The sequence below is a fragment of the Maylandia zebra genome, linkage group LG7 (assembly GCF_041146795.1).
Source record: "Maylandia zebra isolate NMK-2024a linkage group LG7, Mzebra_GT3a, whole genome shotgun sequence".
Taxonomy (NCBI): Eukaryota; Metazoa; Chordata; class Actinopteri; order Cichliformes; family Cichlidae; genus Maylandia; species Maylandia zebra.
The window spans coordinates 23406282-23418052 of NC_135173.1; the positions used below are offsets into that span (position 1 = coordinate 23406282).

At 38.8% G+C, this 11771-nt stretch overlaps 1 protein-coding gene across 1 annotated transcript; it reads right to left on the reverse strand.

The window, feature by feature from the left end:
- Positions 1-466: 466 nt before the first annotated feature.
- On the reverse strand, positions 467-11478 carry alkbh3 (alkB homolog 3, alpha-ketoglutarate dependent dioxygenase). Its single transcript, XM_004564520.6, has 10 exons — positions 11365-11478; positions 9177-9262; positions 8859-8968; positions 8728-8762; positions 8543-8590; positions 7766-7869; positions 5233-5321; positions 4776-4985; positions 4317-4415; positions 467-1877 (listed from the first exon to the last, which is right to left on the reverse strand). Exons 2-10 carry the CDS (start codon positions 9250-9252, stop codon positions 1758-1760), a joined length of 891 nt encoding a protein of 296 aa, XP_004564577.1. The 5' UTR covers positions 9253-9262; positions 11365-11478; the 3' UTR covers positions 467-1757.
- Between the last annotated feature and the right edge of the window lie 293 nt (positions 11479-11771).

Genomic DNA, 11771 nt, shown 5'->3' on the forward strand with positions numbered 1-11771 from the left:
CCAAAAAGTGACATGGATGGCAGCATACCATTTCCCTGTGTGCTGCTTGGTGCATCCTTGGCTATGTGAATCTGCCTTGTGTAATGCATTTGAGATACCTGTATCATTTGCATGACCATGTTTTTAATGCCTCTTCTCATTTTGGATGCTTTCATCGAATACAAAGACACAAAAGCAATTCCTCATCAAGGTAGCATTCATGTATCTGAAAAAATGAACAGAAATGTTACAGATGCTGTGTCTAAAATTTTTTTTTATGTAGAATAGACATGCTCCATCAGTGGTTTTATGACTGTGAAAAGTAGATGCATTCTTGGCCTTTGACAAGTGCAACGGATGGTGGATGGTACAAGGGTAGAAGTGAACCTAATCCGAACCAGGTTTCCAGAGACGTGAATATTGAGAGACCGTAAAATTAACCAGGACAGAACCTGACAGACAGAAAACACAACAAACAACAAAAAAGGGCCTGTAAGTTTTTTTTATTTACCAAAGAAGAAGTGTAGTTTGCAGGTTTTAGAACTTATGTTCATTCAAAAGCAGGAGCAGGTGCTGATATGAGAACCATCAACGAATAGCACACATGCATAAACATTTTAACAAACTTTGGGTCCACCTGTAAACTCCTGACCTGATTAACTCTGAGATGGGAAACACAAGTTTTGGTTCCCAAACTTTAACCGATCAGTTATTTCAATAAACTCCAAGAATTCATAAAATTAAAAAAAAAAGACTGATCACTGCTCAGTGTCTTATATGTCTAAAGTTTCCTACAGATATATGACTGCTACACTAATGCAGGGTAAATGATTCATTGTGGAGGAACTGCTGACAACCTGACAGCTGCCTTAATGTCAGTGCAGTCAGTCCTATAAAGAAGGAGAATGTACAGATTTTATTTTGACCTGATCTGTCTTTTTTCTGAAATGGAAAACCCAGTTTCCGTCATCTCTATGTGAACAAACTCAGAGTTTTTAACCAAACAAGCTGAACCACAACATACAACAGAGAAAGGAACAGTTGAGGTTTCCAGCAATCCCCAGTGATTTATTACCAAATATACATTCATTTGAATAAATAAATTCCAGAATCTAACATTGTAGTGTTCCCTTGACTTTGAACATGTTTCAGCAACAATGCAAAATGAACTCGCTCTTTAAGAGACTCATTAACTTTTATTCAAAAGAAAAATAAAATGCATTTCAGTGGTTGTGGCCACTTTACTTCATTCTTCTCTTTTTGTGGTAGCTCTTTATAAAAAGCTCCAAAGATAGAAAGCTTTAGGTAAATTTACTTAAAGGACATTTCCTTACAGTGAGTACTCAGATCTTGCTTTAGGACAAACTTTTCAATAACATGGTACTATTGACATCACACATTTTGGCTTCAAACTAAAACTCAGCCTAAAAAATGTGGCTCAAATGAAAATTGAACAAAAGGTCAAGTTAAATCAAATAAACGTACGTAACTCACCAAAGCAATATTCAGACCAAAGAGATGGATGTTGTTGGAACTTGTTCTCATTCACAGGGCTGGTGTGGCTGTTATTGTTGTAAAAGGGGCCATTTGGCTCTTCTGATATAATACTAATATCAGATAATCTTGACTGCTCTGATATTAACACTGATATTAATAATCACTTACACAGTCTGGAAATCCAAGCAGAGCCGTTCACACCTCAGATCTAGCACTCTGTTTGAAATGTAGAATCAGAGTTTCTTCAGCTTCAAGTACCCGACTCTGAGGAAGATTTACAGTCACTTGGCTGTGAATCGCATTTTGGTACCCGGCCTCTGGCCCTCTGGCTCCGGGTAGATAGTTCTGAAGGTCAAGTTGATGCGTGGGCCCCTGTCATGGTACTCTTTAGCCACTTGATGCTGGTGGGAACAGAGAGACTCATAAGCAACATATTTAAAAGTTACACTACATTTTTATGAAAGAATAAATGAGCAATTAACAATCTTGGGCAAGTATTGCTCTATTAAGTTTCTATTAATGGGCAACATCTACAAATTTTCCACTAGAATCAAAAGAAAGAAATGCATGAATAGCCATGAGCTAGGCCAGCTATATTTTGTTCTATGTAGAAAAAAAGAGTGTAAAGTGATAATAGACAAATCTGAGAAAACAAACGAACAACAACACAAGTATACAGTCCGGAGAAACACCATCAGACATGGAAAAGTCCGATTTATTCACCTGTGCAAAGCCAGCACTACTACCTTTTGCACAAGAAAATAATGGCCTTCATACATTTTGTGCAGCTTGTGGACTCAACGACACACACAAGTGGCAGAAACACCACTACACCTCCATCAAAATCTGAGAAGGAGGTGCAAGGTTTGCTTATACACAACAGTGTGAAAAGAAAAAAAGAGCTACGTAAACACAGAATGATTCCTGTATCCATTTTCAAACACGTGAAGTACTTTAGCAGGACTGATGGGTTTAGTTAAATATTTAGCCACCACTTCTAAACCTTGCTCCGTGAACCAGATGGTTTTGTTAGGCCAACCATGACTGCAATAATGGAGATAGAATTAATGTCTGAAGTGATCTTTTTCTTGAAAGAGAGTAATGAAGCCCCTGTTAAGTTACTCAGGAGGGTGTCGTCATAAAACACCTGTGACCTTATCCTCTCCTTCTTTCAGCTCAAACCTTTTTCATCTCCTTGCCCCAACTTGTATCTCTCACTCTCTCACCTCACTTAGTTTTTAGTAAGTGAACATTGTGTAGTGGAAAGTTGAGGATAGCTCCATTTGGAGCCCGTCCTGATTTATATCAGTGGTATTGTTTTGATCATTGAATTCCTCTAGCGGTGGACAAAACTTGTTTAAATTTGCTTATGTAATAAACCGTTTTATATATGTACAGTCAGGTGGAATTTTTTTTCTCCACACAACTCTGTATAGTCCAGTGAAAATATGAAAGTGTCCTTATTGCTTTCATAGGAATTAAGAGCCAAGTGTGAGCGTCTCTCCAAGCGTCTATGTTTTGCTATGCATCCTTGAACAAAGTTTAAAAAGATACCTAAACAGCATGGCCCATTTTACCTGCTCTGCAAACAGATTTGGCCATAATGAAATTCAAGCAGCTGTAATATGCTGTAATAACTCATTCTCATACCTGAGTGTGATCCAGTTATTTTCAACAGAACCCAGCTACTCTCTCTGTTACATACACAAGAGCCTTGCACTCATATAAATCTGGCTGCTCTGACTTTGATCGTAAAAAAAAAGAAAAGAAAAGAAAGAAGACTCTCATTAGGTTGAAGCCTTACTCTTCTCTCCAGGCCTCTCCATTCATCCTTGTTACTGGTTGTCCAGGCAAGAGGAACCTGACTGCCTTCACCACACATCTATATGCTCACATGGTGAGTCAGAAGCACTAACACTCCTCTATCGCACAACAGCGAGGAGACTATTCAGTGTGAATGTCCAGTGTTTCATTAGAAGTGTTTTTTTCAAGGTTGCTGTTTTAATAATAACTTAGTTTGTGCAAGAAAGATAATTTACAAAAGCATCACAGTACAAAACTATATGTAAAACAGGCTGAAAAGAACCTTAAAAACAAACTATCAGTGTTCTTCTGTTATCTGAAGATGTATGTTGTTCATTTTGACAGTAAATATAGTATAATGGATAAAATCATTGTTACCAAGCAGGTTAATTAGGTCCAACAGCTAAGCCAAACATTGAAGTAATAATATGTGAGTTTTATATTTTCATTTTTCTGCACTTTATCCTTACAAATGGAACACAGGAACCAACTCATAATATGTGTATAGTTGATTTCTAATATGTAATGTGAGTTAGCTAACAAATAAATCTGGCAACGTGTAGTGCAGGGGTATCGAACTCCAGGCCTCAGGGGCCTGTGTCCTGCAGGTTTTAGATCTCACCCTGGGTCAACACACCTGAATCAAATGATGAGTTCATTAGCAGCTTCTGGAGAACTTCAAGACATGCTTAACCATTTAAATCAGCTGTTTTGGATCAAGGACAAATCTAAAACCTGCAGGAAACTGGCCCTTGAGACACCCCTGGTGTAGTGCGAATGACCCGGCACCTGAAAGGGAGACATTTTTGAATAAAAAGTATTTTTAATTTCTGCCTGAATCTATCCTGTAGCTGGACTCTCTTTGAATAAAGCTTTGGTCATACTCACTGAAGACCCAGCAGCTTAGTAGCGATTACTATTACACTCACACTCACTTTTTGATGACAAAGTTTACATCACTCAGCCCTAAGCAAACCTTAGCGGGCTTGGAGAGCGTAATCAAGGCTTAACTTTATTGCCTGCCTGGTGGAGCCTACCTGCCAGTCGTCCTGTGTGGCTCCTTCCATCAGCAGAAGTGTGCCATGACTCAGAGGAATCCGAATCCGCTCCACGTAAGTGTAGTCACCCTTCTCCTCCTAAAGGACAAAAACACACAGTGCAGTCCAAAGGTTAATCTTCAGTCTATATGCAAACACCTAATGCTGATGCTTTGCTTCACACAGTTTGCAAAGCATCTCATTTTTTTGGGCATCGAATGTGAAATGTGTCCATTAATCTGCTTCACTCTTCCTCCCAAGTTGTACTGTTTCCTGAGGCAGATCAAATGTGTCCATCTAACTTTAATGCACAAGGAGATTACTTCTGATTGGATCACTTCCCAACTCGTCTTGCCTTTCTTCACAAGTTAAGTTAGTTGTGAGACGATCTCATCTTACCAGAATACTTTCATCTTGTTTTTATTATAGTTAAGAATGAAACCCAGTGAGCTAACTCACCGGTGGAGGCTGCTTGCGGAGACTGAAGACTCTGGTGTCGCCCAGACTAAGAGAAGCAATAGTTGGCTTGGGACCCAATGAGGCTTCGTCGTCACTGTGCCAGCCAATGCTGTCATGGCCATCCCGATACAAGTTACACAACAGGGAGTTGAAGCTACATCCAGTCGCATGCTCCACTGCCTTGCAAAGGTTTACCAGCAATGGATGCCACTTGGAGGAAAAAGCAAGAACAATACGCAGAGTTCAGCAAATGAATGTATGACAAAAGGATAGAAAAACAGAATGATGAATGAGGAAAATGAAAGACTCAATGTTAAAATAATATAACAAAAGCAAATATTTCACTCTGTTTAGATCAATTTTTATTCTCCCTACAATTAGACTACAAACCAAAGACTTTGCCAGAGATTGTGTGAAAAAAAAAAATTCTGTCACATTTTTGTTACAGTTGTCAAACCTGCATGTTTGCAGCCATTGTGGAGCGAGCATAGGTATATGGGAGCTCTCCATACCAGCAGGTCAGCCTGGGTTCCTCGTATGCTTCACCTGGACCAGAATACACGCACACATCCAAACAGATCAGGAAATTGCCCAGATTAAACAAGAGACAAAAGTTTTTTTTGGTATTGCACAGTGGGGGACACATTTCTGTGAATATTTAAAATCTGCTGATATTTGATACCCAGTCTTAGTGCACACACACACAAAAAAATAACGTGGTTATTTGAAAGCTTAAATAAAAGAGCTGTGCTAGTATTTCCGGGTTAATAACAGAAATTTTATCTGATGCACACTGTACCGGGCCCCTACGGTCCCTCCTGCATGTGGTTGGTCCACAGGAAATGTGTCCATGTGGCTCTTTTGAGCTGAGCCTGACCAGCACTGCAGGCTAATTCCCAACCATCAGATGCTCATTGACAAGGCCCACCCTCGGGTCTGGCTCCGTTAACCCTAATCTGAGTGTGGTACACTGGCCCACTGGTTTTTCCTACATAAAGGTCTTGTGAATCGCACTTCGTCTGTCCCTTCATCTAGAACCAATTTGCCTTGGGAGACCCTACCAGGGACAAAATGCCCTAACAATATGGGACCTAGGATCACCAGAGTACACAAACCCCTCCACCACAATGATGTGGTGATTTGTGGAGGCAATCAGGTGGCAGTCAAAAGCGGGGGACTTGGCGGTCTGATTCAAACTTGCTGAAACGGGCTTTGGGTATATGGAACACCACCTCCCATGAACACGAAGAAGTCTAAGCTACCGCTTCAGGTGGAGAGATACTGGCTAGATATGGTAAGGCTTGCCTGAACACACAATTACAACCAGTCTCCTGGAGAGGGGATGGATTCTGTTTCACTCTGGAGTTGCACCTTAGTGAGAGGCAGGGGTGGGTACACTTGTAGAAACAAGCTTCCATAGCGTGGCTTTGCTCAGCTCTAGGGATAGAATGGGGGGCTCGGCCCTTCAAGAGTGTCTTGGAGTAGAGCTGCTGATCCTCCACATCTAAAGGAGCCATTTGAGATGGGCATCTGACCAGGATGCCTTATGGGTACCTTATAGGTGAGGGAGAAGGCAGACCCAGGAGACACTGGAGAGATTACACCTCTTGGCTGGCTTGGGAACATCTTGGTATTCTCCCTAAAGAGCTGTAGGATGTGGCCAGAAAGAGGGAGGTCTGGGTGTTTCTGTTTAGACTGATGTCCACAACAACCCAGACCCAGATAAACTGCAGAAATGGATGGATTGGTCTTTTGAGTATAAAACACTCAACCACTCAAACCCCAATCCAGACCTCTGCCTGTGGACAGTTTCATAGAGTAAACCATCAAATCAATCTCTATATTGCGTCAGTAATTTGATGAAGGCAATTCAGTCAGGGCAGAAAACTGACAAATTTGTTCTTACTGGATTTTCTTTCAGTGTCTAACAAACATGTACAATAATCGCCTGTTTTGTCACTGGTTTTCTAACAGGGGTCACGTAAACATCTAAATCCAATTTCTCTGTCTTCCTCTGTGGGTCTGAGTGTACCTCCCTTTCTTGGGAAACCAATAGTTCTCTTCCAAGAAACAATTTTTTGCCTTCGGTGTATTTTGGCCAGCCGTCTGGTATCAGAATACGGTGAAACCAAAACAAACTTCTTGAGCAGCCATTGCTTTTTATGGTGCTGAATTATTACATTATTACATTATTATTTATCAACTCTCAAATGCCAGAAAGATAAGCAAAAGCCAAACCCATTCAAAGTATCCATTTCAAAGTTGTGAGACCAAATGATCGGAAAAACTGAGTCAGTGCATTTAAAGGTTGTTTTAAAGCAGGGCAGGATAAATGAAGGAGTGGTGATACATTAAAGAGCCAGCCACCACTTCTTTTTCCACTCTTCCTTAACCCAAACATTGATGATTTCACACCCTGTGTCTGTGGTGAGTGTTTGGAAATCATGACCACTTGTCTTCATCATTCTGTTTGTTTGCTGTGTAGCTACTGCAGAATTGCACAAAAGATGGACAAGAGCCAGCTGAGAGAAAAGGACGATTGTGAGGCAAAGTCTGGCTTCATCTCAGCACATTCCCCTGTATATCGTCTGTCACCGTATATGGAATACAATGTGAGTGTTCTCAGTGTCAGCTTTTTTTTCAAAATAAAGTTCATACACAAATTACCACATGAGCAAGGCACCTAGTTGGATTTGGAAAACTTTGCATTAAAAAGCTATAATTTAAAAAAAAAAAGAGTATATTAAACAATCACCCAAATCTATTGCCAACAAAAAGTATTCTGTTATTATTTAGAGATCTTTAAGTACTTTTAAAATACATGTACCGAAAACTGTTTTAAAAGGTCACCACTGCACATACATGAAACAGGAACAAACCTGAATCCAACAGCAAACTTCCTGCAGTGGGGAATCCTTCTTCACGCTCCTCTCTACAAACCACAAACTCACATTTCACCTAGTTTACACTGTTAAGAAACCAGTGCTCACCTTGTCTGTAGTTGGTCTTTTGGGACCATGGAAGCTCTGCAAGCAGCTTACTGAACATCCAGTCGGCCTCTTCTGGGGAGAGAAATCCAGGCAGCAGCCGCAGCCTCGACAGATGAAAGATAAATAGACACAGACTAAATCCCCATAAACATAAAGTAAGAGTATACAGTATGTACTTTACCCTGGTTTTCTAAGAGTTTAAAGTCTGGGCATTCCAATTATTTCTGTAAGGCATAAAATTCCTCCTTAACAATATGAACGTGTAACCTTAAATACACAGGGAAAAGGCTCTTGTGTAAAATAGTAAAATTTTTCAACATCCAGATCAAATAGCAAAATCAAATGACTGACAGTTACTTTTGGTTTATTATCCACTACAACCATTCTGTTAAGCTCACAAAATGACCTGCTAAAATTCAAACTGAACCTTGGTAACAAAATACAGACTACAATAACATTGTCTCTCTGTAAATCAGATTTTTCTAATAACAATAAAATCAAAATTGACATGCTAAAAATCTATGTGAAAATAGCCTAATTGTACCTTCCACTATATAATAAAGCACAAGTTATGAAATATACTTAATTATTAAAAACAAAGCTCATTTTATGTGTTTTACTGGGGACCATAAAGTAAAAAGCATGACTTTTATTAAGAAAAAGCATATTTATTATGCGACCACTGCCACCTAGTGGATTTAAAACTCAGGCACTGATTTGTGCAATGTTCAATAAACACACATTCAGCTATTTTCCATTTAATTGTTTTTTACACACCTGGACACCCCTGATGGTCCATGGCTGATCTCAAAATCACCTGCCTGTCTGACCAGAACAAAATGAATCACGTTAAAAGTATGTAGTAGAGGACTCACTAAGCCACCTTAAAAATTGTGTGATTAAAAACGTTATCTGTCATAAAAACAAATCTGTGGAAGTAAAGATTGAAATTAGTAACTTACTCTATCATCTTCTCTGGTGGCACATCTCTAATTGGCTGCAATAAAGGAAAAAAAAATAAAAAGTAGTATCCTCACATTCATTTTTATTGGCAGCAAAGACTCATTTTGACTTCTTCACGTGGACAGTCTACCTGGGAGGGCTGGAGAAACTCAAAGGTTTTAGTTGTTTTCTGAGGCCCAAAACCCCAAGAACCAGAGGCCACGTTGGCATTTTTGGATTCATTGCAATTTGGGCCTGCACCTGTTTAAAAAAACAGAATAAAAATCTTGTTTCCTACGTAAATGTCAGCCCAATTTATCACACTTATTTAAACACATAACTGTATTTCATAAGAGAGGAAGAAAATTCCTTATATATATATATTTTTTTATCTACCTCTATGAATGACCTGAGCTGGCAAAAGCATGCAAATCCTGCATTTCACAGTACACACTACACTTTGATTTACCTGTTGGACTTGAGTGTTTTGGCAGTTGTTTCGCCCAGCAGCCCTGAACTCTGGCACGCTGACGCTTATCTGACATCACATCAAGTCTATGATGTGAGAAAGAAGAGAAACAGATTCATTCACAACTATAGGATTTCTTTATTTGAACACAGAAACTGGCTCTGTACACGCCATATCATAAAAAGGAATTCACACAAAGTGACATTAGGGAAGAATCGAGAACAGTTCCTAACTAAGAACCAGTTCTAGATTATCTTAGCTACCTGACTCTAATCTCAAGCTTATCAAGCTTTTTAGTCAATGCTGGCATGTTTTTTTTGACAGCTGTACATTGCAAAACGGGAATGTCAAACATTTGACAGTGGAACGTTTTCACGCATGTGAGCCTTTATTCTATTCAGCAGTTTCAACACTGTGAGATAATGAGACAAAAACAAATCATGAAGAGTCAATATCAGAACTGATAAAGATCTTTTACAACCAGAAGTATTTGGACAATATTCTCCCACCTGTACAACACCACACTGGAGTTCAGTTCATCTATCAAGATTTCCTTCTTTAATTCAAGGGGCTTAACAAAAATACAGCATTAAAAATTTAGGAGTTATAGCTTTTTAAATGTTTTTCGTATATATAGCCCCCCAAAATTAATTGGATAAATTAATACAATTGTAAACATAAGGACTGTTTTTAATACTGCTTTATAGTTAATGACTGTCTTAAGTCTAGAACCCACAGCCTTTGAGAGCCACCTTCAATTGCTGCTTGGTTGTGGGTCTCCCAGTCTTCACCTTTGTCATCAGTAATTTAAAGTTTCCTCCAAGTGTCAGGTGACTGACTAACTCAGCTTTTGAAGAATATTTAATTTCTTTTCCTTGAAAAACTCTTGGGTTGCTTTTGCGGGTTATTTTGGCTCATCATACATTTGCAAGTCCTGACCAGTTTTGCCGCATTTGGCTGAACATGAGCAGAGAGTATAGTCCTGTACACTTCACAATTCATCTTGCTATATGTACCAGCAGTCACATTAACAATAAACACTAGTGACCCGGTTACAGTGGCAACCATACGTGCCCACACAATAACATTATCTCCACAATGTTTTACAGATAATGTGTTATGCTTATAATCGTGAGTTATTTCTCTTCTTCTGTTCCCGTCATTCTGGTTAAGATTGCTTTTATGTGTTCGCAGAATTCTTTTTAGCTTAAGTGTGAAAGCTGTTTTAGATGTTTTCGGACAAAGCCTGATCTTGTTTTTACGTGTAACCAGTGATTTACACCTTGTTGTAAATTTACATTCATGAAGGTGACTCTGGACTGTAGACTCTAAGTACACCATTGACTGAGATCCATAGACCTACCTCTGTGAGAATTTTCTACACTTGCATCACTCTTTCACACCACATATTGAGAGTTCCAGAATAAAGACATCATATGCAAGCAAGGAAACAACTCCAGAAATGTTATCTTCTTAGTCCATCATGAGATGAGAGAACAGACTTCACCTGGCCCTGAAACTGCTTATCATCCATTTGTCCAATTACCTTTTAACCTCTGAGCAACTTTGTATAAAAAATGGCTGTAATTTCTGTATAGTTACCACAATCCAAAAAATCTATATTTCAATCACGTCTTCATAATTTTATTTAAAATCCACTCTGCCACTATCCAAATACTACTCTATAAGTCGAACGGAGAATGGCACTCCTACTAATGTCTTATCAATGTCTACCCCTGCATGCAGTTTTTTTTCCCTTTATGTGAGTGCGTGGAGTGCTGCTCAGAGCTGCAGTCCTTTGTGATGCGTAATCAGATGTTGTGAGTTATATATTTTGTTCGAGTGGTAGTTGTACTACGTTCTTTTCCCTCTGTGCCTAATGAAAAGCACAATTTGTTGGATTTGTCGTAGAATCTTAAGGTTTCTGAGAATAAAATATGCAGCCATCAAATTGAACAAAGCAGCTTTTAATAAATTGTTCGATAATTAAACGAAATAATTTCTGTCCCTTTTAGTTAAAGGATAATTTCGATAGTAAACTGGCTATTCTTAACTGAAATACTTGATTAGCTTGGTGCTCAGTATACGTAACAAAAAGTTACTTTAAATAACACTTTTTAAATGTCATACTTCGTAAGAAAATACCAGGACTAACTAATGTTGGGGAAAAAAAACTTGAATGACTTACCCAAGTGGTCGCTAAAGCATATCTACAGAACTAAGAGAAGATGGGTTTTTTTTTTTTATTTAAGCTGTAGCGCTGTCAGCCATGGCAAGAGTGTAACAGGGAAAATAAATCCTACCTGGAACCGAGATGTGAAACTATAGTTCCGTCTCTAGCTCTCCTCTCTCCCGCTCTTTTTTTAAAATATATTTTTAGCACAATTTAATGTGAACTATGTCACGAATAAAACTAATAATACATTTTTGTAGAACACATAAAAAGTGAACGTATATTAACACATGGACACAATGAACGTTTCTAGACAGTGAGAATTAACAATTTAAATAAATCATTTTAATTAGTGACCATCATTCATTAGAATATCCAAATGGTGCAGGTGAAGGCAAGACAGCTGTCAATTAATAAGCTTC